The 19,515-nt window shown below is 38.5% G+C and overlaps 2 protein-coding genes and 1 pseudogene across 5 annotated transcripts; 1 reads left to right on the top strand and 2 right to left on the bottom strand.

Annotated features, from left to right (window-relative positions):
• The first annotated feature begins 257 nt into the window (after nucleotides 1-257).
• Nucleotides 258-2,372, top strand: LOC108808918 (pentatricopeptide repeat-containing protein At1g09900). The gene has a single exon (XM_018581025.2). It carries the CDS (start codon nucleotides 407-409, stop codon nucleotides 2,198-2,200), a length of 1,794 nt encoding a protein of 597 aa, XP_018436527.1. The 5' UTR covers nucleotides 258-406; the 3' UTR covers nucleotides 2,201-2,372.
• Nucleotides 2,303-6,511, bottom strand: LOC108837717 (probable rhamnogalacturonate lyase B; annotated as a pseudogene).
• A 140-nt stretch (nucleotides 6,512-6,651) lies between these two features.
• Nucleotides 6,652-18,186, bottom strand: LOC130494520 (phosphoglycerate mutase-like protein). 4 transcript variants are annotated; one of them, XM_057006056.1, is made up of 10 exons: nucleotides 18,012-18,186; nucleotides 17,057-17,158; nucleotides 16,655-16,734; nucleotides 15,836-15,956; nucleotides 15,482-15,556; nucleotides 15,307-15,386; nucleotides 14,828-14,947; nucleotides 14,649-14,690; nucleotides 13,495-14,566; nucleotides 13,309-13,416 (listed from the first exon to the last, which is right to left on the bottom strand). In XM_057006056.1, exons 1-9 carry the CDS (start codon nucleotides 18,060-18,062, stop codon nucleotides 14,527-14,529), a joined length of 711 nt encoding a protein of 236 aa, XP_056862036.1. In that variant the 5' UTR covers nucleotides 18,063-18,186; the 3' UTR covers nucleotides 13,309-13,416; nucleotides 13,495-14,526. The 4 variants fall into 4 exon arrangements, with proteins under 4 accessions (XP_056862049.1, XP_056862041.1, XP_056862036.1 ...); XM_057006052.1 differs by having other exon boundaries at nucleotides 13,310-13,416; nucleotides 15,307-15,392; nucleotides 18,012-18,185; XM_057006069.1 differs by lacking the exons at nucleotides 13,309-13,416; nucleotides 14,649-14,690; nucleotides 14,828-14,947; ... (4 more) ...; nucleotides 17,057-17,158; nucleotides 18,012-18,186 and adding exons at nucleotides 6,652-7,013; nucleotides 7,097-7,218; nucleotides 7,304-7,441; nucleotides 12,768-12,903 and having other exon boundaries at nucleotides 13,495-13,896.
• Nucleotides 18,187-19,515: the final 1,329 nt, after the last annotated feature.

The following is a 19,515-nucleotide window of genomic DNA, read 5'->3' as shown; positions in this document are numbered from 1 at the left end:
GAGCCGCAATGATCAATAAGGTGACATTCGTGGTGTGTCTCTCAAAGCTTTCACTTACGTCTCTTCTAAAAACAATACCATATTTGTTTGCTTCGTTAGGTTAGGTAAACTTTCTCCTTGCCCCTTATAAAGGTCAACCTTCACTAACCGGACATTGACTAGTCTCTCCCTTCTTCAAGAGTTAAAAAGCCCAAGCCCAAATCTATTAGGCCCAAGCTCACAAAAGTCCAAAAAACAGAGCATCGCCATATCCTTTCAGTTTCACTCACTTTCGCTTCAACCAAACCCGCCTCCTCTGTTCCTCCTCCTTCTTCCCCGTTCTCTCTGTCCCAAAACCTTATCTCAGAGAGGGCTAAAGCTACTTCTTTTATCTATGTTCTGAACTTTGTTATATCGCTCTATCTCCATGGATTTGATGGTGTCCACAAGCAGTGTACAAGAAGGTCTTTACTTGATTAAACAACAATCTCATCGCGAGTACAGTAGTAAGCTTGATGTCCTAGGCCGCACCTCTCGTAACGTCAACTCTAGAGTCTCTCTCGGGTCACGAAAAAGGAACCGACTTGTTCTCACCTTCGCGGCGGCTTCTGGTCTCAACGGCAGAGCTCAAAAGTTCGAAACTTTACCCTCCTCTGGGGTTAGCAACAACGGTAACGGTCACTACAGCTCTGCTAATTCATCTCTCGCCTTGGAAGATGTGGAGAGCAACAACCATTTGCGTCAGCTGGTCAGAACCGGGGAGCTAGAGGAAGGTTTCAAGTTCCTCGAGAACATGGTTTACCACGGGAACGTCCCCGACATCATCCCTTGCACGACCCTGATCCGCGGCTTCTGCAGGATGGGGAAGACGAAGAGAGCCGCCAAGGTCTTGGAGATTCTCGAAGGCTCCGGCGCCGTTCCCGACGTGATAACTTACAACGTGATGATCAGCGGATACTGCAAAGCAGGGGAGATTAACAGCGCCTTGTCTCTTCTCGATAGGATGAGTGTTTCTCCTGATGTCGTCACTTACAACACGATCTTGCGTTCTCTTTGCGATGGTGGGAAGCTCAAGCAAGCCATGGAGGTTCTCGATAGGCAGCTGAAGAGAGATTGTTACCCTGATGTGATTACTTACACTATACTGATAGAAGCTACTTGCAAAGAGAGCGGTGTTGAGGAGGCGATGAAGCTTTTGGATGAGATGAGGGATAAAGGGTGTGCGCCTGATGTTGTGACTTATAATGTTTTGGTGAATGGGATATGTAAAGAAGGGAGGTTGGATGAAGCAATTAAGTTCTTGAACGACATGCCGTCTTACTACGGTTGTCAGCCGAATGTGATTACGCATAACATTATACTGAGGAGTATGTGTAGTACCGGGAGGTGGATGGATGCTGAGAAGCTTCTTGCTGATATGCTGCGTAAAGGCTTTTCGCCGAGCGTTGTCACTTTCAACATCTTGATCAACTTCTTGTGCAGGAAAGGTTTGCTTGGCAGGGCGATTGATGTTTTGGAGAAGATGCCTAAGCATGGATGCCAGCCGAACTCCTTGAGTTACAACCCGTTGCTCCACGGGTTCTGCAAGGAGAAGAAGATGGAGAGAGCGGTAGAGTATTTGGAGAGGATGGTCTCTCGTGGTTGTTACCCGGATATTGTGACTTACAACACTATGCTGACGGCTTTGTGCAAAGACGGGAAAGTTGAAGATGCGGTTGAGATACTTAACCAGCTTAGTAGCAAGGGGTGTTCGCCTGTGCTGATCACTTATAATACTGTTATTGATGGGCTTGCGAAAGCAGGGAAGACAGGGAAGGCGATAAAACTGCTGGATGAGATGCGTGCGAAAGATCTGAAGCCTGACACTATCACATACTCCTCTCTTGTTGGAGGTTTGAGCAGGGAAGGGAAAGTGGACGAGGCTATTAAGTTTTTCCATGAGTTTGAGCGGATGGGTGTTAGGCCAAACGCAGTCACCTTCAACTCTGTGATGCTGGGGCTCTGCAAGACGAGGCAGACGGACCGTGCCATCGACTTCTTGGTTTATATGATCAACAGAGGGGTTAAACCGACTGAAACATCGTACACTATTCTGATAGAAGGCATAGCTTATGAAGGTATGGCAAAGGAAGCTCTGGAGCTGCTCAATGAGCTTTGTAACAAGGGACTCATGAAGAGAAGCTCGGCAGAGCAAGTTGCAGGGAAATGTAGCAGTAAGTAGTTCAAAATAATGTCAAGAGAAGATTTTACTGGTTCCTTTCCATTTTGTTATGTCTTAGGTTCAGTTTTGATTGTCAGAATTTTGGTTTTTGGAGTTTGCATATCAAATATGAAACTGTTGTTACCACTATCATTTGGTCTTACTTATATATATTCAAATGCATTTCGATTTACACATACTATCTTATTATACTGTTAAGGAGCGCCTTCAAGACGAATGTAGTCGTACATAATCCCTTGAAAGGGACCATTGCATCTTGGCTGTTTCAGGAATATTGTGTTATCACCTTGCACAAACCTGTTTCCCGGTATGTTCACCGTGTACAGCATGTACACCCCGTGGATTCCGTGCCTTGCAATCGAGTTGTCTCTCCCTATAAGTCCAGTTGTGAACAGAGGACGTGTTGCTTCAGCATCATTGACTCTCACCTGCAGATATAACAAATCTTAATAAACAACTTGTTTATCTCAGTAGACATACGAAATTTCAATTCTTACCTGCAACTCCGCTAAGGTTGCAGATGCTACGGCAACACGCAGTTTGTAATTCGCCTTTTGATCAATGTTTTCGAGTTTAAACCTAATCTGCCAAGTTGTTCCTTCATGCACATCTCCTTTCTTCCTAGGTACATGAGCAAAGAACCAGTCTCTGCGATAATCGCTTACACCAATAGTGTAAACAAGGTCATCATTTGGATACAAATCTGTGTATCTCTTCCACAAACCATATTGCCTGAACCTGGTAAAATCAATTCAAAACCAAAGTGGTGCTTAGTTTGGCTAAATTGCACATTCAAGCAGTAATGTTCACGAAAGTGTAGCTCGTTAAACCTGTCTTGAGGATGGACTAAAACTCTGTTCACAAGTGTGGGATCAGGATCTGGGATAAAAAAACTCAGAAGCTTTTCTGTCAGGGATGCCTATTTCCCATAAGGTAGGTCCATCTCTTGGAGGTTCATAGACGATATCACCCATTTCAATCTTGCACCCTGTGCCGTTATGAACATCAAGAATTGACTGATATATAGGAGACTATAATATTTTGATAGAACTAAGTTACCTGAAGTCACAGTAACAATAGTGTTGTTGTGATAATCTCCAATGAAGCCAGGAACCCATGCATAGAGATTGTACTCGCCAGGCCGCACATTTTCTATCGAAAAGTAGCCAGCCTGGTCTGCTATCGCCCAAAATTGGTATCCCTGGTAAGACATCAAAAGTTAGAGAATCTAAAAGGTCTTGAACAGAACTCTTTTTCTGCTGGTTGCAGGGAAGAAGATCACCTTGCATTCTATTTGCCAAGAACCAGCATCACCAGGTGGAGCCAAACCCACAAAAGCACCTACTGCTGAAATTAAATCATTGCTTATGAACCTACAGAACAAGCGATTAAGTGGAAACCCAGTAAGAAAGAAATAAGAAGCAATGCAAAATAAAGGAAGGTGCAGAACAAAAAAAAGAAGAGAGAGAATCCATAATACCTATCACAGACAAGTAATCTACCATGGGCCGTGCCACGTTCTTCAGACTTTGGATAGTCCTCAGATGACACAAAGCTATAAGGCCAACTTTCAACCTCAGCCATCATCTGCACATTGACTCATTTAAGTGAATCCTTCGCTTAACAAATCTATTTTTTTTTTGTATTCAACAACGCTTGGAAATGAGATTCTGAGTTGCTTCCCTCATACCTTTATCTTAGCAACATCCCACAAGAAGAGTGAATCATCTCTAATAGCTGTGGAGTTTAAGTAAATGAAAACAGGGCCATAGACTTTCTTCCAATGCTCACCACATTCAAAGCGAGGCATCATTGTTTTCCCCGCATAGTGTGTACTGTGAAACACCTGATTTATTCACAATCACAATGTAAACCATCGTCACGATTGTGCTAATTCTGACTACAACTTTGAAACAGTCACCACACTGGTCACAGGGACACTTACAGCAAGGGTGGTTGGGCCAACATGTGAGGTAAGGTTTTGTTTGAGTGGTCCACCTGATCGGAACTCATTACTGGGCGTAATTTGCCAGAATCCTACTGGCGGATCGAAAGATATCCATCCATGTACTCTCAGATCCTTATTCTCACATGAGTATTGGTACTTGTCATCTACCTGTAAGAGAAAAGAAAAATGATGTCACAAAACTAGCATAAATTCACAGGATACGGACTCATGTTTTAGTAGAAAGGAAACTAAACAGTTCAAACAACTGGAGAGATAATATACATAAAAAGTACTTCTAACTTGTAAATGATTACGGTGTTAAAAAAAAAAAAACTTGTAAATGATTGAAACAATGTTAAAGAACTCATACTTCGCCTTGTAGGTGTGGATCACAAGGAGCAGTGAGCAGTGAAGCTTCCTGGTAATCTAGAGTTTGGCATCTTTCTTTGCATAGATCATCTGGAAATGGCATTATCCTTTTTCTGTCGTCTGCCACCGCCATGTAATGGAATCTGTATAAAACAATCACCAACGAAGTTAAAATTTAAATATGATATGTCAAACAACTAACTATTAAACGCATATAAGACAAATGACTATATCCTTCTGCTTGGACGTGCAGCACTACCATTTGAGCTTTTTTCTTAGTGCACAAACATGGATCTCAAGGCGACTAGAATTTACATAAGAAAAAAATGGGGAAAACATTACTTGTCTTTTCTGAGCTTGAAGGCGATTCTTGTTTCCCCAAGTTCGAACCCAGGCCACTCTTTAAGGTGTTCATAAATGCCGTATGAGTAAACTCCAGAAGAGCCACGGAGCATTATAAACCTGAAAGTCAAGAACATCATGTCAAATAATGTCTTTTCTCTACTTATGTTTCTCGTCAAAAGGGAAAATACATAATGCAATGATAGAGACCTTTTATCGATATTCAGGGGAATGTACTTTCCCTCAAGGGATGGATTCCATGTTCTTAGAAATGAGATCTCAACCTGTTCTTCAGTCTCGACTATCACCCTGAAAGTCTCTCCACTGATGCTGTATAAATAGTTAAACACAATCAAACGATCCACCAACGCACATTAGATACTTGTAACGTTTTCATATTAAGGCCCCGGTAGAAAAAGAGAGGCTACTTGATGCTAAAGAATGTTAAATGTAAATTCATAGAGGGCATACACATCAAATATTCCCTTGCCTCCAGGTTCATTCCAGTGCAGATCCCAGTACCTATACATTCAGATAAACTTGACCTCTCCATCGAAGAAAACAGCAAACCCAGTATAAACTATCAAAACATGAGTCATACATACATACATACCCTCTATTGGTCTCCTTGTTACGAACTTCGAGCACATTGTCAACACCATTATACTTTATCCCGGTGATGATACCACCTGGTTTCGAAAGCGTAACTTGAAGGATTCCATTATCCATCACAACCTGAAACATATGTATGTCTTCAGTTTATACACATTTGACGAAAGAAAGATATAAGGAAACATAAACAGACTGTGAGAAAGTTGCATTACATAATGGTCACTGATATGAAGCCGGACACCTTGAAGAGGCATCCTTCGATCCTGTCTATGTCTAAGACTACTCGTCCCTTCACCTGTCCCTGTTGAGCCCAGTATTAGTGTAAGAACAAAAATCTCAACGCTTTCTTGGCTTGTAAAAAAAAAGAACTAATTACAAGAACATGAGCCATTCCTTTTTACAAAGAAGAAGGCAGCAACATGAGATGATCAAAGAATAAAGTGTTTTGTCTAAAATAAGGCTTTTGTAGCGGCCATAGATATAGGATCTTTATAACTGTCCTTTTTTAAAACAATAAAATTCTAACTCTCTGAGCGTTTAAAGTCTCTGACTTTCTTAATTCATACGCATACCCACTAAAGGGGAAACCTTTCTACAAAGAAACGAATCTAGTTTGATGAAGGAGAAGGACAAAACTGTTTTGAATGTCATTATGAACTAAGTAAAGAGACAAAAAGACGAGAAAGCAGACAACAAAATAGACTTGTTACTATATCTGGGCTGCTAAAAATACAAACTTTTCTGTCGCAATTTCGTTGAACAGAGTCAAAACCGTTCTTTTTAAGCGAGGTTAAAACAGAGGGAGCAATACAGTGGTGGTCGGCGTTTGAAGCGGTTTCATGGTTGGTGAAACGATGCAAGAGCCGATCAGCCAGTTTCTTCATCACTCAAGCGATCACTAACCGAAGCCTAATCGCTCACCAGTGTACGTGTACGGTGTACCGATCTACAGAGAGACTGCTACTAGTGTTTGATCAAAGCGCATGTATTATGTCTTTTGTTTCAGTTGCGTCAGCGTTTGTCTGAGCGTTTCGTTATAACGCTCGAGTCAGTGTATGAGTTCCGGTTTTATCGGAATCTAAGCAACAAAATCAAAATTCAATTATAGTTTCGGTTCAATTTCTCCAGACCGGCCTGGACCGGATTACCGAAGAAAAAAAAGTCTTCCTTCGAGTTCATGTTTGTTCCTGAAAACTCTTTTATTGAAAACCAAATGTAAAAGAAAGTCTCATGGTGATCAGCTTTAAACAAATCCTTAGCGAAGAAAGAACATCTCTGTCTCAGTAAGTATTTTAAAATGTATAAAACTCCTTCCTTCGAATCTGTCTCGAAGGGAGTTTGAGCAACTTTACAGAACTACACACGAGCTATATATGTCTCTGTGCTTAGCTCCCACCCTCAGGCTTCCTCTGGAAGAACAGCGATCCTAATAACACAGCTATACCCGTTATAGCTATAGTGAAGAAAAGCCTTTTGTTAGATACACCGTTGCCACCTCTTCTCCTCCTCCCGTTTCCATCTCCTTCTGCTGCTCTCGGAACCCTTCTACACATCAGAATCCATGCCACGACATGAGTTTTTAACTAAAGGATCAAGCCGTGTGAATCAGAGTTCAGAAAATGTACCTGGAAGATTCAACATTGTTGAGCACAGAACCAGGGCATTTGGTTTCATGGTTATATGTTTCACGCAATCTAACATAGCTGTTGCATTGATAACAGAGTTCCGTGCGGTTGCCACATACTTCCTGAGTTGATAAAAAACCGAGGGAATCATCAGATACGCCCCTTCATTGGAGAGAAAAGAGGTGAAAAGCTGCTAAAAGTGAATACCTGATGCTCAGGAAGATCAACTGCAGGCAATGGAAACTCGCAGAACTCACAAGTTACCATCCTCTTGGGGCAGATTTCTTCTGTATGACTATTAAAAACCTCACGGTCTATGGTTTCTTTGCACATCGAGCATGGTACCTATCACGACTATGGAGCTAAGCAAGAATGAGAGAGAAACAGAGAAGTGAAAATCTGTTATTTTCCCATTAACCGTAAAATGACTGTACAAGAGTTGTTTATATAGTGTGCAGTAAATACAGTAAAACTATACAAAGATAGATATGTTTATATCCTAATACGCCCCCCTCAAGCCTCAATCTGGATCCGGTGGAGGAGGAAGAACTCCATTGGAGGTCTTTGAAGGTGAAGGAGGAAGATAGAGGCTTGATATAGACATCTTCGACAGGAGGTGATGAAATAGAGCTGAAGCTAACGGCTTAGTGAAGATGTCAGCATGTTGATTCTGAGTGCCAACGTGAAAAGTCCGCAAGAACCCACTCTTCAATCGATCACGCACCACATGGCAATCATTTTCAACATGTTTCGTCCTCTCATGGAAGACAGGATTGGAGGCGATATGGAGCGCAGATTTACTGTCACAATAGAGCTTTGCAGGAGCAGAAGGTGTGATGTGGAAAGCACGAAGAAGCTGATCAAACCACAGCAACTCACACGTAGTATCAGCCATCGAGCGATACTCAGCTTCTGCACTACTGCGACTAACCACTCTCTGTTTCTTAGCCTTCCAATGAACCAAACTAGTACCCAAATAGATGCAATAACCAGAGACTGAGCGACGTGAATCAGGACAGTTACTCCAGTCAGCATCGGCGAAAGCATTGAGGCACAAATCGGTAGAAACAGAGTAGAAGACACCTTGACCAGGATTAGACTTCAAGTATCTCACAATACGATAAGCAGCCTGAAGATGAAGATCAGTCGGTGCAGCAAGAAACTGACTGAGCTTATGAACGGCAAAGGTGATGTCAGGACGAGTGATTGTGAGATAAAGAAGTCGACCAATGAGTTCTCGGTAAGGTGTTGCAGATGGTAAAGGGACGCCAGTTTCCGAACTCAAAGTTACAGTCGGATCCATCGGAACAGCACTAGGTTTACAAGCAAGAAGTCCCGTGTCTTGCAAGATACCAAGCGCATATTTGCGTTGACAAACAGAGATGCCAGTCTTGTTCCTAGCAATCTCAAGACCGAGAAAATACTTCAGAGGACCAAGGTCTTTGATTGTAAACACCGTCCGTAAAAGCTTCTTAACAAAGGCCACTGCTGCATCATCATTGCTAGCGATAGCAATATCATCCACATACACAAGCAACGCGATGAAAGACGAACCCACCATCTTGACGAAAAGTGTGTTGTCTGAATGAGATTGAATGTAGCCATCAGCAATAAGAACAGACGATAGACGATGATACCATTGGCGTGAAGCCTGTTTCAAGCCATAAAGAGACTTGTGAAGACGCAGAACTGGATTTGGAGGTAACACAGTGCCAGGAGGAGGAGTATATCCAAGAGGAAGCACCATATATATCTCTTCATCCAGATCGCCGTGCAAGAAGGCATTTGAAACATCAAGCTGAGACAAAGTCCAGCCATGACGAGCAGCAAGAGCAAGCATAAATTTGACAGAAGGCATCTTTGCAACTGGAGAAAACGTATCGATGTAATCGATACCCTCTTGCTGTGTATAGCCCTTGGCTACCAGACGAGATTTACGTCGATCAAGTGTGCCATCCGCATTATACTTCAGTTTATACACCCATTTGCAACCAATGGCGTGTTTCCCGGGAGGCAGAGAAGTAAGAGACCAAGTACCCTTGTCTTCAAGAGCAACAAACTCCTCATTCATGGAAGCGTTCCAAACATCAGACTTAATGGCTTCCGCAAAAGATCTTGGTTCCATCTCAGTGGTAATTGATAAAATGAAATTTTGGTAAGTAGCACTGAAACCAGTGTAGGCAAGAACAGAAGAAATAGGGTAAAGATTTGTGGTGTTTAGAGGTTTAGGAATTTGAGAGATAAAAGAACAATGATACTCAGATAAGTAGCTTGGAACTTTCGTCTGTCGCCTGGGTCTGTTTACATTTACCAAGTCTAGAACAGAAGAATCATTGACAGTTGTCTGGGGATGTGATGAAGATGATGCATGAACAGCAGAGGATGTAGGAGCAGATGCAGACGATGCATTAGCAGATGTAGATGATGCAGGAATAACAGAGGATGTACTAGCAGATGCAGACGATGCATTAGCAGGATTAGATGATGTATGAATAGATGCAGGTCGAGAAGAAGAATCATTATCAACAAACGAGTCAAAAACCGGTAAAGGAAGAATTGTATTAGGAAACAAGTCATCAGTAGAAACCGGAAACAAAGAAGTATCTTTAAATGGGAACACTGTTTCATGAAAAACCAAGTTTCGAGTTACAGAAATAACATTTGTTTCAAGATCCAGCACTTTGTAACCTTTGTAACCAGATGGATAACCAATAAAAACAGAGGGTTTTGCACGCGGAGTAAACTTTGTTCGAAACTTTGGATAGGTAGAAACGTAACACAAACAACCAAATACACGTAATGAAGCTAAATCAGGAGATTTCTTAAGCAATTTCTCATAAGGGGAAACGTTACCAAGCAAAGGGGACGGAATGCGATTTATCAGATGAACAGCAGTTTGAACACAGTCACCCCAAAGAGAAAGAGGAACATTTGATTGGAAAAACAGAGCTCTAGCAACATTCAACAGGTGTTGATGCTTACGTTCTACAACGGAGTTTTGCTGGGGAGTATCAACACAAGAGAAATAGTGAAACATACCAGTCTTAGCAACAATATCAGGAAACTTTAACTCAGGAGCATTATCAGACCTTATTGCTTTGACAGTACAATCATATTGTGTTTTAACAAGTTGAAGAAACGATGGAAAGATGGTTTTAACAGAACCTTTTGTTTTTAACAAGTAAATCCAAGTAACTCGAGTTGCATCATCAACAATTGTTAAAAAATAACGGTAACCTTCAATTGTTTCAGTAGAAAACGGACCCCAAATATCCAAGTGAACAAGATCAAAAGCATTTGAACAAATGTTATTATTAGAAACATACGAAAGACGACGCTGTTTTGCAAGCGGACAAACAGGACAATGAGATGAAGAGTCGATTTTTGATAAAGAAAGAGACGAAGACATGCTCTGTAACTTGGCTAAAGACGGGTGTCCAAGGCGATGATGCCATAGATTTCCATCAGCAACCAAGGATCCACAGAAGGACAGAGACGAAGAAGAACACAAATCAGCTTGCGTGAAAACATAAAGGTTTTGAAAGACGCTACACTTCCCAATCATCGAGCCCAGAGAAAGGTCCTGAATTATACAATAATCAGGAAAGAAGTGAGCAGAACAGTGACTATGAGCAAGCATAGAACTAACACTGATAAGATTGAAATGAAATGAAGGAATATGTAAAACATGATGCAATGACAGTTTAGAAGAAAGCTTAACAATGCCTATATGCATGATTGGAACCGTGATACCATTTGGTAAAGTAACTGTCAAATTTTCAACTGTTGTAAACTCAGTAAACATAGACAGACTGGAGCAAACATGACTAGTTGCGCCACTATCTACTATCCAAGAGTCAGAGGGAATCATATGTGAAAGAGAAGAAAGACAATGATTTTGGTAGGTGAGTTTGTGTTTGGAAAGATTAAGGTTGGAAGAAGGGAATGAGATGGTACCTGCAGTCGCTTTGAAAGCCATTATGCCGTGTTCAGTGATGGAAGGAGAGGAATGAGAAGCTGAAGACCCGTTGACATTGGCATGGGCATGAAGCTGAGAGATTAGACTCTGAACTTGCTCAGTTGAGAAAGAACTCAAATCCAGACTAGAACGAGCAGGAGTCGCTGTAGTAGAGCCAGTAGGCATATTAGGAGTAACAAGAGCATCATTGACAACATGAGCAATAGCATTCTCCTTGTTATAGTTTGGATTAGAAGACTGGTGTCCTGAAGGACGCTGAGAAGAATTTCCAGTCTTAGGAGTATACGGTGGTTTAGAGCCTGATTGATTGCCTTTATAGCCTTCATAACCAGGAGGATAACCATGCAACTTGAAACACTTGTTAACCACATGACCCATTGCACCACAATGAGTACAAACAGGACGAGGGCGAGGCTTGTAGTTGCTATAAGCAGCAAAGTGATCAGGAGCAACACCAGAAGCTTGAAATGCCACATTCTCAGTAGTGACCGGCTTTAGGATACGTTGACGTTCATCTTGACAGACCATGTTGAAGACTTCTTCAATAGCAGGGAGAGGTTTGATCATAAGAACCTGACGCTTTGTTGCTTCATACGCTTCATTAAGCCCCATTAGAAACTTCATAACACGACTACGATCCATCATGATCTTCCAGTTCTTAGCAGCATCACACTCACACTTCCCACAAGTACAAACGGGAAGCTCCACAAAGTTCATATAAGTCTCCCAAAGAGTAACCAGCTCAGTGTAATAGGTACTGACATCACGAGTACCTTGATTCACTAAACAAAGACGCTGTTCTATCTCAAAGATCCTAGCAAGATCATCCTGTTTGAATCGATTCAACAAGCTATTCCAGATTTCAGCCGCAGTGGACATGTAAAGCAAGCTAGCGCTAATCGGTTTACTAACAGAGTTAAGTAACCAAGTCGCAACCATATCGTTACAGCGAGACCAAGATCCATACGTAGGATCCGATTCGAGAGGTTTCGAAATCGTACCATTGATGAACCCTAGTTTGTTGCGGACGTTGAGCGCAAGACGTACAGAACGCCTCCAAGAATGAAAATCGGCACCACTGGAAAGACGATCGGTAACAAGAACAAGTCCAGCATGATCGTTGTGATGAAGATAGAACGGATTCTCATAGAGATCGGAAGAAGATTGCGGTCGAAGAGTCGCCGCCATCGGAAGAAAACGAAATCAAGGTCGCAACGAGAACGACGAAGATGATCGTATCAATCGATCGAACGAGAAATTCAAGGAGCGAGAAAAAGAGATGACGAACGAGCTGAGATCGAGAGAGACTCATGAAGAGATGAGCGGAAGTTTGCTTTGCTCTGATACCATTAACCGTAAAATGACTGTACAAGAGTTGTTTATATAGTGTGCAGTAAATACAGTAAAACTATACAAAGATAGATATGTTTATATCCTAATAGTACCTTCTCAATGTCATAAGAGAAAGTAGGTCATTTCGAAAATTTAGCAGCATCTAAAACCAATATGCAGATACTTATAACTACCATACGAAACTATAAAAAAAAAAAGAATCATTTTGATCAACATGTCTCGATATCAAACTGTACAAAGTCTTGAGTTCTCATTGGCTATGACGACTAAGAAAAGTTCCTTAGATCAAAGACAATACAAATTTGAAGACTGGTAAGAAATAGAAAATAAAATGTGTACCGGAGCATGTGTGTTGGAGAAGTGGTCCTGAGCATGCTTTTTAGGAACCATATCACCACAAATCTTACATTTTTCAAGATTCCGGGCGCAGTGTACACGATGCAGATCAATATTTGGAGCTGGAATGTCTCTGTCACTGAAAACATTAGGATTGTCGTCAGTACAAAACGCTACAATGACTAAACCAAAGCACACAGAGGCCTCTTTCTAAGTAGATAACCAAATAAACAAGACTCACTCAAACGGTTTTTATTACAGAACATAATGGAATTAAAAACATCAAAAATGGAGTGATGACCAAAAAATAAAAGCATGGAGTAATGCTTTTATTTTTTGTTCATTACTTCATTTCCCACTCCATTTCCAACTCTATTTCTCAATTATGGAGTAAAATATGGAGTGGGGTTGGAGATGGCCTAAGTAGATGACCAAAGAAAAATCAACTCTTTTTTTTTGTCTTTTTTGTGGCAAAACGGTTTGTTAAATCATATCATAATAGCACAATTCATCCATCGAATCATCCCTAGTTATTATCACTAAATCACACCGATACAGACCTAAGCTTATCAAGCAGCTCTTCATTCCTTCCCACACAAAAATGTTATTAGCTTGCAATCAATCACCGCCACCAATTTTTCATTGACTTTTCCTTTACGAATTACACAAATTCATTTCACCGAAATGAAATCGGATCAAAATTAGAAGAAAAATCAATAAAATTACATACCAGTGGTTGCATACGATGCTGATTTCTCCTGTAGTCTCAGAGGCCATCCTCAAGCGGAACGAAATAAGAGATCAGATGACGATGACGACGACGACGACGACTAGAGTGGATTTCAGAACCACCCGATGATGATTCAAGCACCGATCTTTTTAACCTCCGATTTTATTTGAGAGAGAGAGAGAGAGAGAGATGAGAGAGGAGGCTTAATTTATTAATTAATGAATAATTATAGAGTATTGGTTGAACCAAACTTTTAGATTTAATGAACTACTACTTATTTAGCGTCAGTCCAAATTGATAACCACAGACACGATTAACACGACACGCTCCTTTGTTCGCACTGAAGTGCACGCACTGAAGAGCACCATCTCATTCACGTGGTAGATGCTTGGTAAGTATTTTAATAATAAAACCAACACAACCACAAACTCAGACAGACCTTGTTTTTCTTTCCTCGAAATATATTTTATTAAACAAAACAAACAGGGTTCAAACATTTTACACAAACTTACAACACCAATCCCATACAGGGATTCCAAAAAAAACAGATTCCAGCTGGTTCAAAAGAACTACAACAAAACAAAAAGATGATCATCTTCTCTCATCAGCTATAATACTACCTAACCTAACAAAGGGAAAGCTCCTTGCAACATAAGATTGCCCCTATTGAGGTAATGTAGCGCTCCTAGCAATGAGAAAAGGGCATCAAACAGACCTTGTTTGTTAAAATAACAATTAAAAGAAATTACGACAAAAAAATTAAGAGAGATGATTCACAGAAAGTAAACCTTTATTAGTGAAAACCGAACTAACAAAAAAAATAACAAAAGAAAAAGAATTTCACACGCATGGCTAGGTTAGTGGTGGCCTGATCGGCGGTGGCTTTTTTTATTAGCTACGTTATGCATTTTACTGGGTCCAATTCAAGCGTTAGGTGCATATATATGGCATGCAAAAGTAAACACACACAATTCACATGCATGCATTCTATTCAAACGTGTGAAGGGAGGTTGAAGGTGGAGTAACGTATTTTCAACAATTGTACGTCGTTAATGTATATGCTTCCATGTCACTGCATTTAAAAATTATGAACAATATTTAGAAATGCTATTTATACTTCAAACCTCCTTTCTTAAAGTCTTAACTTTAGTTACCTCTTATCGAGCCGAATTGACCGTAGCTCACAATTGGCAAACCTAAACAAAAGAAAATATATCAATGAAATCAATTCAGAAAATATCTTATGCACGTACGGTAACTTAGCTAGCTCCGTGATTTTAATCACACGTTAGAGCACATAAATAAACATGAGAGTGGGAGTAAGTATAATTACCTTTTAAGGTGATTATCTTCAACAGGTGTGCCAACTATTTCATGCAGCGCACGAAGTGTTTGTTGCAAAAAAATCCCATGGCTAACAACTGCAATATCTTTCTCCGGCCTCTCCCATAACCTACATTTTTTGAAAATAAATTATTACTGTTACAATAATGTTGGGAAATACATAGATATATATAACCAGATTTTACAATTTGTATTTGCAATTATTATGTGTGTTTATAGAAATGTAAAACCCAACTCCACGGAATTGTATCTAGATTTTGAATCTTATGTCGACTTGTTATTTTTAAGCAGAACGACTCTGTGGAGTTAATAAATTTTGATATATGAAAATGGATACTAGTTACAACTAATGACAGTTTTTTGTTTAGTTTAATGTTACTTTTATGTTTTGTTTCATGTCAACTAGTTTTGTGCTTTAACAGAAAGGCAAATGAGAAAGTCTAAAGGAAAGAGAGTTATGGTGGTTACCATTTGAGAAAGTGAAGGCCTCTAGCAGAAACATCTTTCATATTTTCCCTCTCCTCTGCCCATAGAGCATCTTCATCACTCTCTATCTATGATTAAATGAAAAAAAAATCTTAAAATTTGAAAATGAAAAGAAGATCATTTTGAATTTCTAGAAAGTCGGTGAGAGTATAACTACCATCGTAAAGTCGATTTCTGAGAAACAAGTGCGATAGGTACCTATACTTTCTCTTTTATCACACGGATATAATCCCTGCGGATATCAAACAATGGATCAGAGTGCATAGTTATTCATTTTGATTACTTACTGGAACATATGTGGCAATCATTCATTATAAATTGATCGTTTCTATTAATAACGAAGCTTTGATCTCTTAACGAGAGAGATATGTTAAGGAAGTTCAATTGATTCTTCTCCATGAAAATATGAGTGCTCAAATTCATAGGATGAATTATGTAGCATTGTTCCATTATATCGTATTTTAAAAAGAAAAGTAAATTCATATTTCCTGGTTATAAGAATTAATATTACCATGCGTTCTCTACAAATCTCAAGTGCTACGATTGGAGGGGAGTTGTTAACTTTTGGAAAGATATCGAATTGATTCATATCTTCTTGTCCCCTAAATATTCCAACTGAAGTTTGCATTGCCCTGAAATTGTATCAACAGCGTTGCTATCAGGGTATTAAAGAATCCTAATCTATCCTTTTAACCGATTTTGTCGTGGGATAATAGATTTTTGCGGTCGTTGACCGGTCGGCTCACCAAAGAACCACGGTGATAGAGACACCAACGTTAACCCGCCATGTTTTATGATGCAGTTTCACGGATCAATCCACAGTTTTCTTTTTTCTTTTTGTGCACACAATCCACAGTTTTCTTATAACATAAATTAATTTCTTCTCGTTTCATTGAAAAAGTAAACGAATATCTTTCATGTTTAATTTTTTTTAAAGTTATATTTTATACGCAATAAAATATCAATATGATGGATTATTGGCTTATAGCTTCTTATCTTGACAAAAAGGGGACTATAGTTACTTAATCAATTAAATAAAAACAGATAAATCTTTTATAGAATACAGGCAATTTTAGTTGATTTAAAATAAAACTATTAGTGAACCAGCATCTAAGAATTTAAACTGCCAAATGGATAAATAATTAATCATGTTGACAAGTGTAAATGTTAGATATACCTTATCCGATCTTAGACCTGCACGTCATGTATTTCACTAATATTTACTGTCTATGGTTTACCAAATTTTTAACTAAAATCTAAGTTTTGTAAGCTCTACCTAAAGTTTCCTGTCCAAATTAAAAAAAAGTGTAGTAGGTGAGTATAGAAGTACCTGCGCAATGGAGAGGTAATCACTAACTGAACAGTGTTTAGTAATCCTGATTTAATGATTTCTTTCCTTCGCTCAGAAACCTACAAAATTATATCGAATTTTTTTCAGAACATTAAAATTGATAAGGAATCTAATAACTTTTTAACCAAAGTTTAATATTGGTATTAAATTAACCACTGAAATTTTGATAAATGTCAAAAAATCTCAAAATAGTATATTTTCAAACAAGAATTTCACACTTTTTTCTATTTTCTATTTTTTTTTGCTAAACTTCTATTTTCTATTTTCTATTTTCTATTTTCTATTTTCTCATGAAAGATTCTTTTAAAATACTACTAATACTAATAATCTCATATTTATATACAGGAGCCAGGAGGACATCTCAGTTTGTCTCATTCGCACCTGTTGGATACCCATTGGAGAGAGACAGGCATCTAACAGCTTGTAAGATTCCAGTTCTCCTTTCTCTATTCCTACATTGTGGATTCCTTGTGCATGTCTCACCTATCATCCATTTCCGGTCCAACACAAGATATTAGAATCTATCCCATGTATCCTTTACCTATGAACGTACTATATATCTCAAAATCAAGCCATGATTTACAATGTGAAAGTTCCACCTTTATCAAACTGTGAAATTTCAAAATTCAACCTGTTGACGTCATTATGGAATTCTCTAAATTATTTATTATCCCTATTTGATGCTCACAAAGTAGTTGAGTAACCCCACACACAATGGTTAGATATGATCGCTCTTAAAACTATGTCAATAATATTGTATATGATTCGTTGATGAATTTCAAATCAAATCACATGATTATTTTCGAAGTTTATATTTATGACATAGGCCAACTGATGGAAGGTGAATATTGTTATCATTATACTTGGTGATATCTTGTAGGTTTGTATGTTTTGACTGTTTTTTTGTGCTTACGTTTGCCTATACCTTATTATAAATGTGCACTTTTTCAACTTTATCTAAATACTTTTTGCAAGCAATTTTGTTAATTGTAAACATAGTTAATCGCAAAGAGAAACAATATTTTTGTTTTGTGTTTGCATTTTGTTAATTATAGGATTTTATGCACGCAAACAAATTGTTTAAATTTTTTTTAAAACAAATTGTTTGATTTTCTAAAGAACATGAGTTTAAAAAAAATCTTCTCTCAGGGGAATGTAAACACAAAAGAAAAAATATGTTTGGAAAGATCGAAACAAACAACATAGAAGAACTACTTCAAATGTATATGTATTCTCTTTTCGAAAAAGGTCTCCTGATGAAGAAAGTTAACCAGCAGTCGTGAATATTTTCCAAAAGATTGAGACTGAATTGAAATATATAAATGGTCAGACTAACCAGATGAATGGTTTTGAAATTGCGCAGCGCCTTAACTCCACTCAAATCCATGTATATACGTACTCACCTCTCTAGACGACCTCTTCACCCAATGTTTACAAAATCAATATCGTTTGTTCTTTCTTCGTCTAGCTTAGACACTCATGTTTATCATATATATAATACACACGACGTGTACATATCCAGTTCCTTCTACTCACTTTCATATATGGAACGATGTAAAAAACTCACTTTCCTGGAACCAGCCCAGAAACTTCTTCGAAATGTAAATTAATTGCCTCTCTTTTAAGTATTGACGTAGGTCAATTGCCTTGACTCAAGTCAATGCCGACGTGTTGACTGGAAGTGGATCATGGATGGGATTTTTTTGTTGATAAATTGACTGAATGGTGAATGTTCCTCTAAATTTATACCGTTCGTTTATATTCCCATTTTCCGTATATTATATTTTTGTCTATTCTGTTTTTTTAAAAATTATGGATAATAACTTAAAATTTAAGAAAATATATAGGTTGTGTATTTTTGAAATTTTTATGTTAACATTTGTTTAATATCCCTCCATTTTAATAGATAATAGTATTATAAAAGTAGACATAGATTAAAAAACATTTAAAACACAAGAACATCATTAACTGTACATCTATTCATAATTTATACCAATAGTAAACTAAACTGCATAATATCATTGTTGGTACAATATCAGTATCAGTCATAAATTTTATTTTAAAAATTAAAATTTTATCTAATTTCAAACAGTTTTTTTCTCTAATAATGTATTTAAAAACGAAGGGAGTAATGAATAAAATTGTAGCCAATAATAAAAAAATATTGTAGAAATAGTCACATAAAATAAATAAATTGAATTTTGACATATAATTATAAAATATTTTATTAAATTAAATAGAAAAAATTGAAACACTTTTTACAATGTAACAAATAGAATATATGTAAAAATCATTATTTCGGTAAAATAAAATAAATACTATTTTAAGAAATAAAGATATATATTGCTCTATCTGAGAATCCATTTTTGGTTTTCTTACAAGTTAATTTACTCTTTTCTTACAAGTTACAGCTTACAAACAACTCGATCGAAAAATTAAAAGTTCAAAACCGGCCGTATTCCACACTCCATTCGACAACATCTCACACACGCTACAGACTCTTTTCTTTTTTTTAAATTTTTTTTTTGTTTAACAGGAGGTTCGAAGGCGGACGCGATGGCACCTACGCCACGCTTAACTCAACCGACTAATCTCCTGGCCCGGAACCAGTCGGCGCCAATACCCATTAACCAAGGGACTCGATGACACTAACGCCACGCTTAACTCAACTTGGGAAGGACGTAAAATATTCGATGGCTACATGGGATATTTGAACCTGGGTCCTTATTAGCGTTGTAGCAGCTTCAAGACCACTGGGCCACGCTACAGACTCAAAAACAAACTCAAGGACAATATGTCTTTGCAGACAGTAGATCTGCAAACTCAAGGACAATATGTCT

Source organism: Raphanus sativus, chromosome 1, assembly GCF_000801105.2.
Source record: "Raphanus sativus cultivar WK10039 chromosome 1, ASM80110v3, whole genome shotgun sequence".
NCBI classification, from domain to species: Eukaryota; Viridiplantae; Streptophyta; class Magnoliopsida; order Brassicales; family Brassicaceae; genus Raphanus; species Raphanus sativus.
The sequence above is the reverse complement of the archived record's forward strand: the minus strand, read 5'-3'. Positions and strand labels throughout refer to the sequence as shown.

What these genes read in the sequence shown, in the direction of transcription:
- LOC108808918 (XM_018581025.2), top strand. Translation starts at nt 407, where the DNA reads ATGGATTTGATGGTGTCCACAAGCAGTGTACAAGAAGGTCTTTACTTG.
- LOC130494520 (XM_057006052.1), bottom strand. Translation starts at nt 18,062, where the DNA reads ATGGATTTGAGTGGAGTTAAGGCGCTGCGCAATTTCAAAACCATTCAT. An exon ending in ATTTCAAAACCATTCATCTG is followed by an intron (nt 17,159 to 18,011) that starts GTTAGTCTGACC and finishes AATGGATGATAG; the next exon opens with GTGAGACATGCACAAGGAAT. An exon ending in GGCCTTCACTTTCTCAAATG is followed by an intron (nt 14,948 to 15,306) that starts GTAACCACCATA and finishes CAAAAAATGTAG; the next exon opens with GTTATGGGAGAGGCCGGAGA.